Source organism: Hippopotamus amphibius, chromosome 1 (assembly GCF_030028045.1).
Source record: "Hippopotamus amphibius kiboko isolate mHipAmp2 chromosome 1, mHipAmp2.hap2, whole genome shotgun sequence".
Classification (NCBI taxonomy): domain Eukaryota; kingdom Metazoa; phylum Chordata; class Mammalia; order Artiodactyla; family Hippopotamidae; genus Hippopotamus; species Hippopotamus amphibius.
This window is the reverse complement of record NC_080186.1, coordinates 167,690,246-167,712,700: the sequence shown is the minus strand read 5'-3', so window position 1 is coordinate 167,712,700 and position 22,455 is coordinate 167,690,246. Positions and strand designations below refer to the sequence as shown.

The 22,455-nt window shown below is 35.9% G+C and overlaps 1 protein-coding gene and 1 non-coding gene across 5 annotated transcripts in view; both read right to left on the bottom strand.

Annotated features, from left to right (window-relative positions):
• AFF4 (ALF transcription elongation factor 4) overlaps window positions 1-22,455 on the bottom strand; it is a 97,593-nt gene that overhangs the window by 40,394 nt on the left and 34,744 nt on the right. For 3 of the 4 annotated variants that reach the window (XM_057735245.1, XM_057735227.1, XM_057735237.1), the window contains one exon: window positions 20,369-20,455. The exons of the other annotated variant lie outside the window; for it this stretch is intronic. In XM_057735245.1, coding sequence (XP_057591228.1) covers window positions 20,369-20,455 — 87 coding nt within the window. The remainder of the gene's footprint in view (window positions 1-20,368; window positions 20,456-22,455) is intronic. 4 annotated transcript variants of the gene reach the window in all.
• On the bottom strand, window positions 12,776-12,848 carry TRNAE-CUC (transfer RNA glutamic acid (anticodon CUC)). The gene has a single exon. It is a non-coding gene; the product is annotated as a tRNA-Glu (tRNA).

The window sequence follows — 22,455 nt, the reverse complement described above, 5'->3', positions numbered from 1 at the left end:
TAGGTACCCTTCCAGAAAAAGAATTCAGAATAATGATGGCGAAGATGATCCAGGACTTTGAAAAAAGACTGGATGCAAAGATCAAAAAGTTTACCAAAGACCTAGAAGAATTAAAAAGCAAACAAACAGAGATATGCAACACAATAACTGAAATGAAAAATACACTAGGAGGAACCAATAGCAGATTAAATGAGGCAGAAGGGCAAATAAGTGACCTCGAAGATCGAATGGTGATCATCACTGATGCAGAAAAGAATAAGGAAAAAAGAATGAAAAGAACTGAAGACAGCCTAAGAGACCTCTAGGACAATGTTAAATGCACCAACGTTCGCATTATAGGGGTCGCAGAAGGAGGAGAGAGAGAGAAAGGACCTGAGAAAATACTGGAAGAGATTATAATTGAAAACTTCCCTAACATGGGAAAGGGAATAGCTACCCAAGTCCAGGAAGCACAGAGAGTCCCAGGCAGGATAAATCCAAGGAGAAACATGCCAAGATATATAGTAGTCAAATTGACAAAAATTAAAGACAGAGAAATGTTATTAAAAGCAACAAGGGAAAAACAACAAATAACATACAAGGGAACTGCCATAAGGGTAACAGCTGATTTCTCAGCAGAAACTCTGCAAGCCAGAAGGGAGTGGCATGATATATTTAAAGTGATGCAAAGGAAGAACCTACAACCAAGAATACTCCACCCAGCAAGGATCTCATTCAGATTTGATGGAGAAATCAAAAGCTTTACAGACAAGCAACAGCTAAGAGAATTCAGCACCACCAAACCAGTTCTACAACAAATGCTAAAGGAACTTCTCTAAGCGGGAAACATAAGAGAAGAAAAGGACCCACAAAAACAACAACAAAACAATTAAGAAAATGGTAATAGGAACATACATATCGATAATCACCTTGAATGTAAATGGACTAAAAGCACCAACCAAAAGACACAGACTGGCTGAATGGATACAAAAACAAGACCCGTATATATGCTGTCTATAAGAGACCCACTTCAGACCTAGGCACACATACAGACGGAAAGTGAGGGGATGGAAAAAGATATTCCACGCAAATGGAAATCAAAAGAAAGCTGGAGAAGCGATACTCATACCAGATAAAACAGACTTTAAAATAAAAAATGTTACAAGAGACAAGAAAGGACATTACATAAAGATCAAGGGATCCATCCAAGAAGAGGAGATAACAATTATAAATATACATGCACCCAATATAGGAGCACCTCAATACATAAGGCAAATGCTAACAACTACGAAAGAGGAAATGCAAGGCAGAAATAGAGACACAGATGTAGAGAACAAACACATGGACACCAAGTGGGGAAAGCAGGGAGGGTTGGGGGGGGAATGAATTGGGAGATTGGGATATCAAACTGTATACTCTAAATATATGCTGTTTATTGTCTGTTAACTGTATCTCAATAAAAGTACTTAAAAAAATTATGCTACCTATAAGAAATGCATTTTAAATATAAGAACACAGGTTAAAAGTAAAGGATGGGAAAAGGTGCACAACTTACATTAGTCAAAAGAAAGCTAAAATGGTTATATTAATATCAGGCAAAGTAAATTTTGTAGCAAAGAATATTATCAGGATTAAAGGAGGTCATTTCATAATGATAAGGGGCCAATTCATCTAGAGCTAATAACAATCCCAAATGTTTAAGCATCTAAAAGCAGAACTTGAAAAAGTAGTAATGAATAAGCAAGGACAAACAGACAAATTCAAACTAATAGTTGGAGATTAACTAAATCAATAATTGGTAGAACGAGAATTAAAAAAAATAAAAACATAGAAAATGGAATAATACCATAACCAAGTCGATCTAACTGACATTTACAGGACACTCCACTTGACAACAGTACACTCTTTTCAAGGGTACACAAAACATTTACCAAAAGACACAATATTCTGGGCCATATAATAGTCTTAACAAATATAAGAACACTGAAATCACACAAACTATGTTTTCTGACCAATTAAACCACAAATCAGTAACGAAAACATATGAAAAAAATCTCCAAATATTTGGAAACAAAACACACTTCAAAATAACCCACAGAACATAAAAGAAATCAGAAGTTTATGTTGAGGGAATTCCCTGGTGGTCCAGTTGTTAGGACTCCATGCTTCCACTGCAGGGGACACGGCTACAATCCCTGGTAAGGGAACTAAGATTATGCATGATTTGCGTGGCGTGGCTAAAACAAAAACAACAAAAAAGAAGTTATGTTGAAATGAATAAAAAATGAAAACATAACACATCAAAATCTGCGGGATGCAAAGAAAACATACTTAAAGGGCAATTTATACCACTAAAATCCTGTATTAGAAAGCGAGAAAGATCTCACATCAACAACCTTAACTTTCAGTTTAAGAACTTTTTAAAAAGAAGAGTAAAATAAACCAAAAGCAACCAGAACAAAAAAGAAATAAAGATTAAAGTAGAAATCAATGCAACAAAACTGAAAAACAATGCAGGGAAAAAAGCAGTTTTTTGAAAAGAAGATCAATAAAACTTACAAACCTCTGGCCAGATGAAAAAGAGAGAGAAGAAACACATCACCAATAACAGGAATAAGAGAAGTGGCATCACAACAGATTTTTAAGGTATAATAAAACAAAATTATCAAAAACTTTACATCAATATATTTGACAACTTTGACAATGAGTAGATAAAATGGACAAATTCCTTGAAAGACGCAACTGCCAAAGCACACACAAGGAGAAATAGATAACATGATTACATAAATTTAATTTTTACAAAACTGTCCTACAAAGAAAGCTCAATACTCACAGGGCTTCACTGGTTAATTCTAGCAAACATTTAAGGAAGAAATAATATCAATTCTACCCAAACTATTCCAGAAAATGGAGGAAGAAGGAATTATATACCAAGTCATTCCATGAGGTCAGCGTTACTCTCATACCAAAACCAGATAAATATAAGAAGAAAATTACAGACCAATATCCCTCAGGAACACAGATGCTAAAATTCTGAAAAAAATTTTTCTTGAAAATCAAATTCAACATTATATAAAGCAGATAATACATAATGACTAAGTGGAGTTTTACAAGGGATGAAATATTGATTTAAAATTTTAAATTAACCAATGTAGGGACTTTCCTGGTGGCGCAGTGGTTAAGAATTTACCTGCCAATGCAGGGGACATGGGTTCGATCCCTGGTCCAGGAAGATCCCACATGCTACAGAACAACTAAGCCCATGCGCCACAACTACTGAAGTCTGTGCACTCTAGAGCCTGTGCTCCGCAACAAGAGAAGCCATCACAATGAGAAACCCATGCACTGCAACAGAGTAGCTCCCACTTGCCACAACTAGAGAAAAGCCTGTGTGCAACAATGAAGACCCAATGCAGCCAAAAAATAATAATAAATTAAATTAACCAATGTAGTCATCATTTTACAGACCAAAAAAAGGAAAATCCTCTCACTATATTAATAAATTCAAAGAACAAATTCAAGAAAATCCAAAACTCATTCCTGATAAGAACTCACAGGTAAATAAAAATAAAAGGGAACTTTCTCAACTTAATAAATGACAGCTAATATCATACTTAATGGTGAAAAACTGAATACTTTCCCCTCACCTGTTCACAAATATGGCAAGAATGTCTACTTGCCACTTCCACTCAACTCTACATTAGAGGTTCTAGCCAGTACAATAAAGCAAAAATAAGAAATGAGGCATTCAGGTTGAAACAAAAGTTGTAGCACTCTTTATTCAACAAATGACACAATTGTCTAAATTAGAAAATTCTATAGCTACAAAAATGCTACTGCAATTAAGTGAATTTATCAAGTTGGAAGATAAAAGATAAAATTACAAAACAAATGTATCCTTATAAACTAGCAAGAAAAATCAGCTACTGAAATTTTAGAATAAAATACCACTTATAACAGCATTAAAAATGGATCATTTATTGACTGCAACAAAAAAGCCGCACCACACTCCTGTATCTCAGAGTGGAAATTCAAAATAGCTTGTTCATGTTCTCCAAAATGTCATTAGGTGTTTCATAAAGTTAGACAAAACTGTAAACATCTGCTTTTTAAAAAATAAACATGACAGTATTTATACTCTGAGAGAAAAAAAAAAACGGACCATTTAGAGATAATTCTGACAAAGATATGTAAGACTAGACATTGAAAACTACAAAACAATAATTGAGAAATTAAATAATATGTAAAGGGACTTCCCTGGTGGTGCAGTGGTTAACAATCTGCCTGCCAACGCAGGGGACACAGGTTCAATCGCTGGGCCAGGAAGATCCCACATGCCGCAGAACAACTAAGCCCATGCACCATAACTACTGAGCCTTCGCTCTAGAGCCTGCAAGCCACAACTACTATGCTCAGCAACAAGAGAGGCCACTGCAATGAGAAATCGGCACACCACAACGAAGAGTAGTTCCCGCTTGCTGCAACTAGAGAAAGCCCATGAACAGCAATGAAGACCCAAAGCAGCCACAAATAAATAAATAAATAAAGTATATAAAATAAATAAATAATGTATAAAATAGAAAGAAAGAAAGAAAGAAAGAAAGAAAGAAAGAAAGAAAGAAAAAAAGAAGGAAAGAAAAAGAAAATCTAAATAAACAGAGAAGATAAATAAGTGGTCATGGGTCAGAGCACTCAATATTGTTGAGATGTCAGTTCTCCCCAAATTGATCCATAGATTCAATGTAATCTATATCAAAATACAGAAAAGTTTTATGCTGAAATTGACAAGCTGATTGAAAAACTCATATGTAAATGCAAAGGACCTAAAAAATCAAAACAATTTTGAATAATAAGAATATAATTGGAAAACAAGACCCATATATATGCTGTCTACAAGAGACTCACTTCAGGACTTCCTAGGTGGCGCAGTGGTAAAGAATCCGCCTGCCAATGCAGGGGACACGGGTTCGAGCCCTGCCCTGGGAAGAGCCCACATGCCACGGAGCAACTAAGCCCGTGTGCCACACACACAAAAAAATATAAATAAATAAATAAATAAATAAAAATCCCAAAAAAAAAAAAAAAAGAGACTCACTTCAGACGTAGGGACACATACAGACTGAAAGTGAGGGGATGGAAAAAGATATTCCAGGCAAATGGAAATCAAAAGAAAGCTGGAGTAGTGATACTCATATCAGATAAAATAGACTTTAAAATAAAAAACGTTACAAGAGACAAGAAAGGACACTACATAAAGATCGAGGGATCCATCCAAGAAGAAGGGATAATTATAAATATATATGCACCCAATATAGGAGCACCTCAATACATAAGGCAAATGCTAACAACTATGAAAGAGGAAATCAATAGTAACACAATCATAGTGGGGGACTTTAACACCCCACTGACACCAATGGGCAGATCATCCAGACAGAAAATTAATAAGGAAACACAAGCTTTAAATGACACAATAAATCAGCTTGATTTAATAGGTATCTATAGGACATTACATCCAAAAACAGCAGATTACACATTCCTCTCCAGTGCACATGGAACATTCTCCAGGATAGATCACATTTTAGGTCATAACTCAAGCCTTGGTAAATTCAAGAAAATTGAAATCGTATCAAGCATCTTTTCTGATCACAACGCCATGAGATTAGAAATCAATTACAGGAAAAAAACTGTAAAAAACACAAACACATGGAGGCTAAACAATACGCTACTAAATAACCAAGAGATCACTGAAGAAATCAAAGAGGAAATCAAAAAATACCTAGAGACAAATGACAAGGAAAACACAAGGATCCAAAACCTATGGGATGCAGCAAGGGCAGCTCTAAGAGGGAAGTTTATAGCGATACAATCCTACCTCAAGAAACAAGAAAAATCCCAAATAAACAATCTAACCTTACACCTAAAGAAACTAGAGAAAGAAGAGCAAACAAAACCCAAAGTGAGTACACGGAGAGAAATCATAAAGATCAGAGCAGAAATAAATGAAATAGAAACAAAGAAAACAATAGCAAAAATCAATAAAACTAAAAGTTGGTTCTTTGAGAAGATAAATAAAATTGATAAACCTCTAGCAAGACTCATCAAGAAAAAGAGGGAGAGGACTCAAATCAATAAAATTAGAAATGAAACAGGAGAAGTTACAACGGACACCGCAGAATTAAAAAGCACCATAAAAGATTACTACAAGCAACTATATGCCAATAAAATGGACAACCTGGATGAAATGGACAGATTCTTAGAAAGGTATAACCTTCCAAGACTGAATCAGGAAGACATAGAAAATATGAACAGACCAATCACAAGTAATGAAATTGAAACTGTGATTAAAAATCTCCCAACAAACAAAAGTCCAGGACCAGATGGATTCACAAGTGAATTTTGTTCAAACATTTAGAGAAGAGCTAACACCCATCCTTCTCAAACTCTTCCAAAACATTGCAGAGGAAGGAACACTCCCAAACTCATTTTATGAGGCCACCTCACCCTGATACCAAAACCAAAGATACTACAAAAAAAGAAAATTACACACCAATATCACTGATGAATTTAGATGCAAAAATCCTCAACAAAATACTAGCCAACAGAATCCAACAACACATTATAAGGATCATACATCATGATCAAGTGGGGTTTATCCCTGGAATGCAAGGATTCTTCAATATACGTGAATCAATGTGATACACCATATTAACAAACTGAAGATTAAAAACCACATGATCATCTCAATAGATGCAGAAAAAGCTTCTGACAAAATTCAGCACCCATTTATGATAAAAACTCTCCAGAAGGTGGGCAGAGAGGGAACCTACCTCAACATAATAAAGGCCATATAGGATAAACCCACAGCAAACATCATTCTCAATGGTGAAAAACTGGAAGCATTCCCTCTAAGATCAGGAACAAGACAAGGATGTCCACTCTTGCCACTACAATTCAACACAGTTTTGGAAGTCCTTGTCACAGCAATCAGAGAAGAAAAAGAAATAAAAGGAATCCAAATTGGAAAAGAAGAAGTAAAACTGTCACTGTTTGCAGATGACATGACACTATACATAGAAAAATGCTAAGGATACCACCAGAAAACTATTTGAGCTAATCAATTAATTTGGTAAAGTTGCAGGATATAAAATTAACACACAGAAATCTCTTGCATTTCTATACACTAACAATGAAAGATCAGAAAGAGAAATTAAGGAAACAATCCCACTCCTCATTGCAACAAAAAGAATAAAATACCTGGGAATAAACCTAACCAAGGAGGTAAAAGACGGGTACTCAGAAAACTATAAGACACTCATGAAAGAAATCAAAGAAGACACAAACAGATGAAGGGACATACCCTGTTCTTGGACTGGAAGAATCAACATAGTGAAAATGACTATATTACCGAAAGCAATTTACAGATTCAATGCAATCCTGATCAAATTACCAATGGCATTTTTCACAGAACTAGAACAAGAAATTTTATGATTTGTATGGAAACATAAAAGACTCCAAATAGCCAAAGCAATCTTGAGAAGGAAAGATGGAGTTGGTGCAATCAGGCTTCCTGACTTCAGGCTATATTACAAGGCTACAGTGATCAAGACAGTATGGTCCTGGCACAAAAACAGAAATAGAGATCAATGGAACAGGATAGAAAGCCCAGAGATAAACTACGGTCAACTAATCTATGACAAAGGAGGCAAGGATGTACAATGGAGAAAAGGCAGCCTCTTCAATAAGTGGTGCTGGGAAAACTGGACAGCTACATGTCAAAGAATGAAATTAGAACACTTCCTAACACCATACACAAAAATAAACTCAAAATGGATAAAAGACCTAAATGTAAGGCCAGACACTATAAAACTCCTAGAAGAAAACATAGGAAGAACACTCTTTGACGTACATAACAGCAAGATCTTTTCTGATCCATCCCCTAGAATAATGGAAATAAAAACAAAAATAAGTAAGTGGGACTTAATGAAACTTCAAAGCTTCTGCACAGCAAAGGAAACTATAAGCAAGACAAAAAGACAACCCTCAGAATGGGAAAAAATATTTGCAAACGAATCAACAGACAAAGAATTAATCCCCAAAATATATAAACAGTTTATCTGGCTCAATATCAAAAAAACAAGCAATTCAATCCAAAAATGGGCAGAAGACCTAAATAGGCATTTCTCCAAAGAAGACATACAGATGGCCAAGAGGCACATGAAAAGCTGCTCAACATCACTAATTATTAGAGAAATGCAAATGAAAAGCTGCTCAACATCACTAATTATTAGAGAAATGCAAATCAAAACGACAATGAGGTATCACCTCACACCAGTTAGAATGGGCATCATCAGAAAATCTACAAACAGTAAATGCTGGAGAGGGTGTGGAGAAAAAGGAACGCTCTTACATTCCTGGTGGGAATGTAAATTGATACAGCCACTGTAGAGAACAGTATGGAGGTTCCTTGCAAAACTAAAACTAGAACTACTATATGACCCAGCAATCCCACTACTGGGCATATACCCAGAGAACACCATAATTCAAAAAGACACATGCACTCCAATGTTCACTGCAGCACTATTTACAATAGCCAGGAAATGGAAGCAACCTAAATGTCCATCAACAGATGAATGGATAAAGAAGATGTGGTACATACATACAGTGGAATATTACTCAGCTGTAAAAAGCAATGAAACTGGGACATTTGTAGAGACATGGATGGACCTAGCGACTGTCATGCAGAGTGAAGTGAGCCAGAAAGAGAAAAACAAATATTGTATATTAACACATATATGTGGACTATAGAAAAATGGTACAGATTAACTGGTTTGCAAGGCAGAAATAGAGACATAGATGTAGAGAACAAACATATGGACACCAAGTGGGGAAAGCAGGGAGGGTTGGGGGGGGAATGAATTGGGAGATTGGAATACCAAATTGTGCACTCTAAATATATGCAGTTTATTGTATGTTAACTGCATCTCAATAAAAGTTCTTAAAAAAAAAAAGAAAAATACCTGATGCAGCCAATAAATAAATAAATAATAAGTTTTAAAATGAATAACAGGATTAAAAAAATTATTACAATTACAGATTTTTTCCCTTATTTTTCCCTTACTTACATACGTTTTCCTCCCTCCTCCCATTTAATCCAAATTATTAAAGCAAGATCCCACATGCCCCGGGGCAACTAAGTCCAAGCTCTCTAGAGCCCACGAGCTGCAACTACAAAGCCTGTGCTCTGGAGCCCGAGCACCACAACAGAGAGAAGCCCATGAGCCGCAACGAAGAGCCTGCATGCTGAGACAAAGATCCTGTGTGTCACAACTAAGAACCGATGCAGCCAGATAAATATTTTGAAAAAAAAAAAAAAGATTATAATTGGAGAATTTACATTACTGTAGCTTTATAATAATTCTTGATGTCAGATAATCAAGATATCATGATAGACAGAGATTAATGAAACAGAACACAGTCAGAAACACACCACACATATACGGTCAAGTGCAATTGCTAAAACAATTCAATGCAGAGAGACAAGCTTTTTAAACAAATGACACTGGAACTGGATAGCCATACAGAAAAAGTAAACTATGATCTACATCTTGTCACCATATACAGTAAATAACTTAAAATGGATCATAGACCTAAACGTAAAACCCAAAACTATAAAAAGTCTAGGAAAAAAACAGAAGAATTTGGGTTAGGTAAAGACACTGAAAACATGATCTGTAAAAGGAAAGAAACTAATTAGACTTCACCATTATTAGCAATTTCTGCTCTTTAATTTCTGAGAGACAATGTTTTGAAAAACGAAAATGTAAGCCACTTTGGGTGAAAACATTCACAAATTTCATATCTAATAATGGACTTGAATCCAGAAAATATAAACAACTCTCAAAACTCAAAGAAGAGGATAACAATCCAATAAAAGATGGGCAAAAGATTCAAACAGACAATGCACCAAAGAAAAAACAGACATGGAAAATAAGTACATGAAAAGATGCTCAACATCCTTAGTCACTAGAGAAATGGAAACTAAATCACAATGAGGCACCCTCTACACAACTGCTGCAAGGGCTAAAATTTAGAAAGACTGGCCATACCAAGCATTGGTAAGGATGTGGAACAAATGAAAGTACTGGTAGAAATACAAAATGGTTCAGCCACTTTGGAAAATAGTGTAAGTTTTTTTTTTTTAAAGCTAAATATACACCTACCATACATCCAACCACTTCACTCAAAGGTATTTACCAGAAAAAAAAAAAAGGTATTTGCCAAAGAAAAACAAAAGCATATGTTCATACAAAGACTTGTACACCAATATTCACAGCAACCTTATTTTATCTTTTTTTAAATAAATTTATTTATTTATTTACTTAACTGGCCGTGTTAGGTCTTTTTTGCTGTGTGCGGGCTTTCTTTTTAGTTGCGGTGAGTGGGGGCTACTCTTTGTTGTGGTGCACGGGCTCATCAATGCCGTGGCCTCTCCCGTTGCTGAGCATGGGCCCCTAGGCACGTGGGCCTCAGCAGCTGCAGCACACAGGCTCAATAGTTGTGGCTCATGGGCTCTAACGTGCAGGCTCAATAGTCGTGGCGCACGGGCCCAGCTGCTCCGCAACATGTGGGATCTTCCTGGCGCAGGGATGGAACCCATGTTCCCTGCATTGGCAGGCGGATTCTCAACCACTGCGCCACCTAGGAAGCCCTCAGCAACCTTATAGCCAAAATATGGAAGCAACCCAAGTATCCATCAATACATGAATGGATAAACAAATTGTGGCATAACCATAAAACTGAATATTACTTAGCCATAAAAAAGAATGATCTTACATGCAACAACAGGGTGAATCTCAAACTACTGTGTGGTGTAAGATAAATCAGAACAACAGCAACAAAAGAGTACATAAAGTATCATTCTATTTATATAAAATTCTCAAAATGCAAACTAAATCAAAGTGCCAGAAATCAGATTAGTGGTTGTCCAGCTATGGGAAGGGCCGAGAGCATAAGGAAGAGGGCACTATAAAGGATTATATATATTTGGGGATGATTAATATGTTAATTATGTTGATTTTGGTGATGGTTTCACAAGTGAACACATATACCAAAATTTACCAAATTTTATACTTTAAATATGTGCCATTTATTGAATATCAATTAATCTTCAATAAAGCTATTTAAAAGAAGATACTCGACTATTTAAAATTTAAGAAATAATAATGTATTGTGAGGTTTATAACACAGGTATATAAGTAAAAGCAGAGGGGATAAAAAGAGGGAAATGAAGCTATACTGTTGTAAGGCAATTAAGCTATACTTGAAAGAATGTATTATTTTAAACTAATTCTGCTATATAAAAACCATGATATGTAATAGTATAAACTCTAGAGCAACCATACAAACACATAACAGATCTGGGGGACTCACATGTCCAGATATCAAAACTTACTACAGTAACCAAGACAGTGTGGTACTGGCATAAAAACAACCAAGTAGATTAGTGAAATGGAATTAAGAGTCTACAAAAACACCCTCACATTTATGATCAACTGATTTTCCACAAGGGTGCCAAAGCAATTCATTAGGAAAAGAATAGTCTTTTCAACCAATAGTGCAGAGACAACTGGATAAGCACATACAAAAGAATGAAGCTGGACCCCTATCTCACACCAAATACAAAAATTAACTCAAAATGGATCAATGTACACTAACTAGAAAGATACGTGCACCCCAATATTCGGAGCAACATTATTTACAGAAGCCAAAATACAGAAATGATCTAAGTGTCCATTACCAGAGGAATGGATAAAGATGTGGTATATACATATACACAATGGAATATTACTCAGTCATAAAAAAAAGAATAAAATTTTGCCATTTGCAACAACATGGATGGACCTATAGGGTATTTGGCTCAGTGAAATAAGACACAGAAAGACAAACACTGTATATTATCACTTATATGTGGAATCCAAAAAATAAAACGAATATAACAAAACAGTCTCAGTTTGCATATTTTACAAACCAGTGGTTACCAGTGGGGAAGGGAGGGAGGAGGGACAAGATAGGAGTAGGGGATTAAGAGATTCAAACTACTACGTATAAAATAAATAAGCTACAAGGATATATCTTACAGTACAAGGATATATCTTATAGCCAATTTTTTTTAAAGATTTTTTTTGATGTGGACCTTTTTTTTTAAATTAATTTATTTATTTTATTGGCTGTGTTGGGTCTTTGTTGCTGTGCGCGGGCTTTATTTGCGGTGAGCGGGGGCTACTATTCGTTGTGGTGTGCAGGCTCCTCATTGCTGTGGCTTCTCTTGTTGTGGAGCACAGGCTCTAGGCGTGTGGGCTTCAGTAGTTGCAGCACATGGACTCAATAGTTGTGGCTCACAGGCTTAGCTGCTCTGTGGCATGTGGGATCTTCCTGGAGCAGAGCTCGAACCCGTGTCCCCTGCATTGGCAGGCAGATTCTTAACCACTGTGCCACCTAGGAAGCCCGATGTGGACCATTTTTTAAAGTCTTTATTGAATTTGTTGAATTTGTTACAATATTGCTTGTTTTATGTTTTGGTTTTTTGGCCCTGAGGCATGTGGGATCTTAGCTTCCCCACCAGGGATCAAACTCGCACCCCTTGCACTGGAAGGCAAAGTCTTAACCACTGGACTGCTGGGGAAGTCCCTATAGCCAATTCTTACAATAACTTTATTTATTTATTTATTTATTTATTTGGCTCTGCTAGGTCTTAGTTGCGGCACGCAGGATCTTTGTTGCTGCATGCGGGATCTAGTTCCCTGGCCAGGGATCGAACCTGGGCCCCCTGCATTGAGGGCACAGAGTCTTAGCCACTGGACCACCAGGGAAGTCCCTATGATAACTTTAAATGGAATGTAATCTATAAAATATTGAAATAACTATGTTGCACACCTGAAGCTAATATAATATTGTAAATCAACTATATTTCAGTTTTTAAAATGGATCAATGGCATAAATGTAATTGTTAAAACTATAAAACAAAGAAAACATGGGTGTAAATCTTTGTTACCTTGGACTGTGGAGCAGTTTCTAAGATATGACACCAAAAGCACAAAAAACAACAAAAAATTGGACTGTCAAACTTTAAAATTATTGTGCTTTACCACAATGAGGTATCACCTCACACCAATCAGAATGGCCATCATCACAAAATCTGGAAACAACAAATGTTGGAGAGGGTGTGGAGAAAAGGGAACTCTCCTGCACTGTTGGTGGGATTGTAAGTTGGTACAGCCACTATGGAAAACAATTTGGAGGTTCCCTCAAAAACTACAAATAGAACTACCATATGATCCAGTAATCCCACTCCTGGGCATATACCCAAAGAAAACCATAATCCCAAAAGAACCATGCACCATAATGTTTATTGCAGCACTATTTACAATAGCCAGGACATGGAAGCAACCTAAATGCCCATCAATGAATGGATAAAGAAGATGTGGCATATATATACAATGGAATATTACTCAGCTATAAAAAGGGATGAGATGGAGCTATATGTCATGAGGTGGACAGAACTACAATCGGTCATACAGAGTGAAGTAAGTCAGAAAGAAAAAGACAAATATTGTATGCTAACTCACATATACGGAATCTAAAAATGGTACTGATGAACTCAGTGACAAGAACAAGGATGCAGATACAGAGAATGGACTGGAGAACTCGAGGTATGGGAGGGGGCGGGGGGTGAAGGGGAAACTGAGACGAAGCGAGAGAGTAGCACAGACATATATATACTACCAACTGTAAAATAGATAGTCAGTGGGAAGTTGTTGTATAACAAAGGGAGTCCAACTCGAGGATGGAAGATGCCTTAGAGGACTGGGGCGGGGAGGGTGGGGGGGACTTAAGGAAGGGAGGGAATACGGGGATATGTGTATAAAAACAGATGATTGAACTTGGTGTACCCCCCCCAAAAAAAAAAAATTATTGTGCTTTAAAAGCGCAAGAAGAAAGCAAAAAGACAACCCACAGAATGGGAGAAAATTCTCTGCAAATCATATATCTGATAAGGGACAGCACTCTAAAATATATAAAGAACTCCTGTAACTTAATGATAAAACAAAAAACAAAAACCCAAGTTAAAAATCAGCAATGTATCTGAAAAGGTATTTCTCCAAATAAAATATACAAAGGCCAATATACCCATGAAAAGTTTCTCAACATCTTTAGCCATCGGGCAAATGAAAGTCAAAACCACAACGACATACCACTTCACATCTACTAAAATAACTATGATCAAAAAGAAAGATAATAAGAAGTTGGCCAGAATGTAGAGAAATCCAAATTCTCATACATTGCTAGTGGGAATGTAAATGATGAAGCCATTATTGAAAATGATCAAGCAGTTCCTGGAAAGATTAAACACAATTTCCATATGACCCAGCAATTCCACTCCAAGATATATATAACCAAGAGAACTGAAAGCATATGTCCACACAAACACTTCTACACTAATGTTTACAGCAGCAATTTTTATAATAGCCCCAAAGTGGAAATAACTCAAATGTCAATCAACTGATAAGTAAACAAAATGTGATATATCCATACAATGACATATATAAAGCGACAAAAACGAATGAAGTACTGATCCATGCTATAATACAGATGAACCCTGAAAACAAGTTAAGTAAAAGATCTAGTCACAAAAGACCATATGTTATATGATTCCATTTATATGAAATGTCCAGAACAGGCAAATCTATATAGAGATATGACGTAAGACTAGTGGCTGCCTAGAGGCTGGGGGGTGGGGAGTGGGGTTGGAAGAGGGTGACTACTAAAGGGTACAGGGTTTCTTTCTGGTAGATAAAAATGTTCTAAAATAACTGCAGTGATGGTTACACAACTCTGAATACACTAAAAACCAGTGAGTTGTCTAAAAAAACAGATGAACTGTATGGTATATACATCTCAATAAAACTGTTATCAAAAAAAAGAAAGAAAGGAGAAGCAGCTATTAGCCAGAATTATGAACTTATGTTCAAAGTGTTCTGATAAACTCAAGCTTTAACTTACAATTAAAAAAAAGGGGTGTGTGTGTGTATATATATATGAGGCATAGACATTAAATAACATAAGAGACAGAAATATTTAAAAAATAATTATTTAATGCAAAAGGACTTCAAGAAAGGGAACAAAAAAAGAGAGCTGATGGGACAAATAGAAAACAAGTAGCAAAATGGAACATTTGAACCCTACAAAATCAACGATTACATTAAAAGGGAAATGTTTTAAACGTGCCCAAATTAAATACTAGATGGGCAGAGTAAATAAAAAATCAAGACCCTATATGCTGCCTATAAGAAATTCACTTTAAATATAAAGGCACAAAAAGATTAAAAATAAAAAAAAAGAAAATGTTAAACCACGTTAACCATAAATTCTTAAAAAGCTGGAGCAGCTTTTATAAAAATATCAGACAAGTAGAGTTGATTGTCAAACAAAATAGCACAGCAAAAGAAACCATGAACAAAATAAAAAGACCACCTACAGAATGGGAGAAAATATTGCAAATAATGAGACCAACAAGGGCTTAATTTCCAAAATATACAAACAGCTCATATAACTCAACAACAAAAAAAACAAACAACCGAATCAAAAAATGGACAGAAGACCTAAATAGACTTTTCTCCAAAGAAGACATACAGATAGCCAACAGGCATGTGACAAGATGCTCAACATCCCTAATTATTAAAGACATGCAAATCAAAACTACAATGAGGTACCACCTCACCCTGGTCAGAATGGCCATCATTAAAAAGTCTACAAATAAAACAAATGCTGGAGAGGGTGTGGAGAAAAGGGAACCCTCCTACACTGTTGGTGGGAATGTGAGTTGGTGCAGCCACTATGAAAAACAGTACAGACGTTCCTCAGAAAACTAAAAATAGAATTATCATATGATTGAACAAAATAAACTTTAGAAAAAGCATTAATACCAGATACATAGAGGGAAATCTTATAATGAAAACAAAGGATCAATTCATCAGAAAGACATAGAAATCCTAAATATGTATGTACCTAAGGACAAAGCTCCAAAATACATGAGCCCAAAATGGATAAAACTGAAAGTAAACATACAAATCCATGAATACAGATGCAGATGTCAACACTCTCCTTTCAGTAACTGACAGGACAAGATGATAGAAAGCCAGTAAAAATATAAATGACTTAACCACTCTCAGACGACCATATCTAATTGACATGTATAGAACATATTGTGTCTGGTACACATGGAAGAGTCACTAAGAGAGATCATAAAATAGGCCATAATTGAAGGGACTGAAATTATACAGCATATATTCTTTGACAAGAATATAAGTTAATCAGAAAGCTATAACAAAATAATATATGGAAAATCCTCAAATACTTGAAAATAAAACTACATATTTCTAAATAACCCAGGGATCAAAGAAGTCACATAGGAAATTAGGAAATATTCTGCACTGAATGATGATAAAAGCACAATATATCACAATTTGTGGGATACATTTAAAACAGGGCATAGAGGGAAACTGATAGTCTTATACTTAATACTTAAAACAAGAAATGTTTACAATCTATGATCTAAGCTTCCAAATTAAGAAAAGAGAAAAGCAAATGAAACCCAAAATAAGTAGAAAGAAGAAAATAATCACAATAAAAGCAAAACTCAAAGAAATAGAAACCTGAAAAAAATTAAAATATGGTTCTTGGAAATGACCAATAAAACTGATAGATGTCTAGCTAGGCAAATCAAGGAAAACAAAAAGAAACTACAAATCAACAATGGCAGGGGAAAAAGGACTTCACTATAGATCTTACTGACATTAAAGAATAAGCATAGATTATAAATAATCCTGCACCAATAAATCTGACTGAAATGAACAACATTACCAAAACTGACATAAGAAGAAAAAGAAAATCTGAATAGCTCTATATTTAATAAAGAAACTTAATTTGTAATTTAAAACTTTCCAATATGACCTCCCTGGTGGCGCAGGGGTTGAGAATCTGCCTGCCAATGCAGGGAACACAAGAGTTTCATCCCTGGTCTGGGAAGATCCCACATGCCACAGAGCAACTAAGCTTGTGTGCTACAACTACTGAGTCCATGTGCCACAACTACTGAAGCCTGTGTGCCTAGAACCTGTGCTGCGCAACAAGAGAAGCCACTACAATAAGCCCGAACACCACAACAAAGAGCAGCCCCTGCTCACCACAACTAGAGAAAGCCTGTGTGCAGCAACAAAGATCCAATGTAGCCAATAAATAAATAAATAAACAAAACTTTCCAATAGAGAACACTAGGGGTACAGACAGCTTCACTGTTGGATTATATTAAACATACAAGGAAGAATTAATACTATTTCACAAACTATTTAAAAAAAGAGATGAAGGGAACATTTCCTTGCTCCTTTTATGAAGCCAGCACTATCCTGATACCAAACCAAAGACATTATTAGAAAACAAAAACAAAAATCTACAAACATCACCTACTCAACTCTGGCACAACCCCCACCCCCCTCACCCACCCAACTCTGGTACAACCCCCACCCCCCAACACACACACACACACACACACACACACACGGCAAAGGCAAAAAATCTGAACCAATAATTCAAAAAGAAGAATGGTCAATAAGCTCATAAAGAGGTTCAACATTATTAGTCGTCAGGGAAATACAAATTAAATCCAACATGATACATTTACATGCCCAGTAAAATGGCTAAAACTAAACAGAATAACAATACCAAATGTAGGCAAGGATGTAGAACAAATGAAACTATCATACACTGCTGGGAAATGAGAGTGGGATAAGGTAGGAGTGTGATACAATCAATTTAACATGCACTTAACACATGACCCAGCAATTCTACTTTTTTCTATGACTCAATATTCACCCATAAAGAATTGTTAGTGAATGTTCATAAATATTTAATTTTTAATAGCCCAAATCTAGAAACAACCCAAATATTCACCAACAGGTAAATGGATAAATAAATCTTTGTATTTTCGTACAAAAGAAACAAAAATGAACTATGAATAAAAAGGAAAAAATTACTGATACATTCAAGAACATGGAAGAATTTCAAAAGTACACACTGAGCAAAAGAACACAAATGTAAATGCCAAGAAAGTATACACTGTATGGATTACGTTTATATGAAATTCTAGAAAAAGTAAAACCTACCTATAGTGACATAAAAGAGATCAGCAATTGTGTGGGGCCAGTGGCCGGGGGGGGGGGGGGGGGGGGGGGCGGCAGGTGAGGTGGATGGGAAAGAAACTTGAGGGAACTTTATGAGGTGACAGAAAGGTTCTAATTCTTGATTAATGTGATGGTTACATGGATGCATATGTCTATCAAAAACTCAGGCTGTACATTAAATATATGCACATTTTTAATGTGTAAACAAAGTTGGCGTAAAAGGTAAAAGAGTGGTATGGCACACATATAGGTAGAAAGTTTCATCTCTACCTCACATCACTCACAAAAATAAATTGGGCTGGGCTTCCTAGGTGGTGCAGTGGTTAAGAGTCTGCCTGCCAATGCAGGGGACACGGGTTCTAGCCCTGCTCCAGGAAGATCCCACATGCCATGAAGCAACTAAGCCCGTGTGCCACAACTATTGAGCCTGCACTTTGGAGCCCGTGAGCCACAACTATTGAGCCCGTGTGCCACAATTACTGAAGCCCACGCACTTAAAGCCTGTGCTCCGCGGCAAGAGAAGCCACTGCAATGAGGAGTTCACGCACCGCAACGAACAGTAGCCCCTGCTCACTGCAACTAGAGAAAGCCCGTGTGCAGCAATGAAGACCCAATGCAGCCAATAAATAAATAAATAAACTTAAAATAAATAAATAAATAAGGCTAACTATAAACAAGAAAACAAAACTGCAATCGGAAAAATAATATTTTTCCTATTAAAGGAAAAATAAGAAGCTATGTTTATGATCCTGGAGAAGGAAAAGCCTTCTTTAACAAGACATTAAAAAGCAAAAGCTTTATAGAAAAGAAATATAAATTTATACCTCAAAACTAAAATCTTCTAGACCATAAAACTTAAAAGGGCTCTAACTGGAAGAAACATCTGCAGTATGTGGAATAAATTATTCAAATCCAGAATTCAAACAAAACAACACAAAATAAAAAAAGAAATTCTCCTAAAACTCATTCAGTGAAAGATATAGCCCAAAGGGCAGAGGAAATAGGCCAATTCATCTACATAGAAGTTACATGGATGACAAATGTGTAAAGATGATGAACCTCACTAGCAATCTAGGAAATGAAATGCCATTTCCTACTCAAAAGACTGGTGCTTAAACACAAACAGTGGTGTGCATGTAAGGAATAATAGGGAATACAAGTGGGAGTACTGACTAGTACAATCACTATGGAGGGAATTTGAGAGTACATATTAACTGTATACTCTCAATATTCAACAATTATACTTGTTGCTCTTTACACAAAAGAAACTCATATGCACACAGGAAGGTATGAACAAAGTTATCCACTATAGCAACGTTTACAGAAATGAAAACTTGGCAACAAGTTAAATACCAACGGGAAATGGCTAAAGTAAGATAGGATGCAAGTAAAGAACTGAAATACCTCTACATGTAATATATTATCTATATCTATTCTCTCCCCCATATATATACATATATATATAAAATAACATAAAAAGGTCTCTAAGACCTATTGCTGACTGATTAAAATAAAGAATAATGTATCTGTGCAGAAATTAAACAAATGAGAAAAGGTTTCTATGTAATGATTACATTACATGTGTATGTAAATGCATATGAAAAGACTTGTAAAGGTATGTATGAAGCATCTCTGGTGATAAAGGAGACAGAATATAGGAAAGAGTAAATAGGGGTCCTGCCCAAACTTTCACAAGAACATATTTTTGCATTATTTGTATAAGTATAAATTAATGTAAAAAAAACCAAATCTGCTGATTTTAGATGAGCTTGGAACTGCTGTCTAAGGAACCTTTACCACATGATGTAAATATGGTTGCTGTGTCCTCCGCAAAGGTGTTCCTCATACAGTTTGGGAAGCCCTTACCATCAGTGGTCTAGACTATCATAATAGTTTTCAACAAACATTGATGACTTCTAAGTCTCAATGCTCAAAGATTTTCCAAGTATCTCTCAATCCAAGTCAATCTTGATTCTATGTTCTTGTTTTATTTTTCATAGTAATTATCACTATTGGAACTTATCTATTTATTCACTTATTTAGTATCTATCTCCCACTAGAAGAGGAATGGCAAGATAATTTTGAATTCACATGATTTCAGTCAAGCCATTTACAGTCTTCTTACAGTATAAAGACACACTTTATTTACTTACCTTAGTTGGAAAAGGAAATTTGGAAGGTTCTGTTTTGCATGGTGTATGAATAGCCGTTAGAGGGGGAGGCCATGAATGCGTCATCTCCTGAAATGTAATTATTACAGTTTGTTTTCAAGCAGGTCAAGGATAAAATTACACAGCTAAAAACCAGATTTGTACTATAAACGCTGGTTTTGTAACTGCTCCTCCAAAAGTATACATACTTAATCAATACATATTAATTAAGCACAATGTGTGCAAGGCACTATGGGGTAGATAATAGGAAGAGAGTTTACACTCTCTGGCTTCAAGGAGCTTAGAGTTAAGATGATAAGACCTGTGAATAGTTATAGAAATGAGCCAGTAATCAAATACAAGGCACATACTAAAATGCTACCGAGGAAGAGCTTGCTATGGCAGTGGAAAGAAGGGGATAACAGTAAGAAACGCAGCCAGCATTTACTGTGTACCTTTAGTGGGCCAGATACTGTGCTATTTTACAAGTCTGTTACTCAATTAGTAGTCATAATGACATTATGATGTAGACACCATTATTATCCTGACTACGCAGGACAAAACTAAAGCACAGAGATTTATTTACTCAAGGTCACACGTTTAGTAAGTAATGGACACAGAATTTGATACTAGGTAGTCTGGCTACAGAGCCCATTCACTGATAGGAAATTTTGGTCAGGTGGAGGAAATCAGAAGAGAACTATCAAAAGCACACAAGGAGGAAGACAGACAAGAAAGGCCACAGGTCTGATTTCATTCAATGCCTTCTGTCTAATCATATGCCAAGTATGTCCACGTGGATGTCTGGATACAATCACAATGTATATGTTACAGAAGTAGGAGACAGAGAGCTACCAGACTTAGAATAAGGAGGGAGTGTTTTATCTCTGGCATTTAGTTCAAAGTAAGCCATCAACTAGACTGAGAAAATACAATAATTTAAAGGTGGTATAACTTTTAGGAATTTACCCTATAGCTATATCCACACAGTTATGTAAAGATATATGTTCAATAGATTCACACTTAAAAAATGAAAACGACCCAAATATCCAACAACACAGGATTAATTAAATTACCATACGTGCATACAATGGAACACCGAGCAGACAGAAAAATGAGAAAGTTACCTACTGGAATGAAATGATATCCAGTTATTGTTAAGTGGCAAATACACATCATAGTGTATGTCCTCATAAATGCTTATCTATGAAAAAATCTCTGGAAGACAGTTAACTGTGGCTACCTTTGGACAACAGAATGACTGAAGGAAGAAGAAACAAGAGCACTTGATACAGCTTCTATCACTTGAATCGCTTAAAACAGCCACCTGCACTAAACTTGCTCTTTATCCTCTTACAATGCTTTATTTTTTAATACCATTTCACTTTCTGAAGTAATTGTATATAGTTGGTTATTTCCTACATCCTGCTCAAGAATGTCAGCTCAAAGAGTGCAACACTATCACTATTATCACCACTATACACCTGTGCTTAACACACAGCAGGTACTCAATTAGTAAGCTCTGAATTAATAAATTGTTTTTTATAATAAACATGTTACTTTTAGATTAAAAAAACTTTTTTTCCTTTAAGTTTGTGATGGGGTTCCCAAAAACAATATCAAGAAAACACGAAGCGAATGTGGACCTGAACTTCCTTGCACGCTGCACATAGGGAAGGGAAAAGAAACAGAAACTCATATGCCCCAGGTTTTCAATGTTGGCATTTTACACCTCAAATGCCAAAATACTCTCAATAGAAAATCTATTTAACTCCCTACTGTCAAAAGACTGAGCACCTATTACACCCAAGGCCATGATACAAGTCCTGCATATACATAAAATGTAGAATAAATAGTAACATCAAAGAGATAATTAAATATAAGAAAATTTAAGATTTCTTCCAGATATTAAAGTGCCATGCATTTTTGAGGATTTAGGAGTAAAGATACATGCTCCCTTGAACTTTTTATGTGCGCAGCAACTGGAAAATTAATGCGATATGAGTTATCGCTGTGGTCTGATGGCCTGATACAGGGAGAATAAGGATTTCAGTGGGATTCTAAGAAAAAACAGAATCCATATATAACTG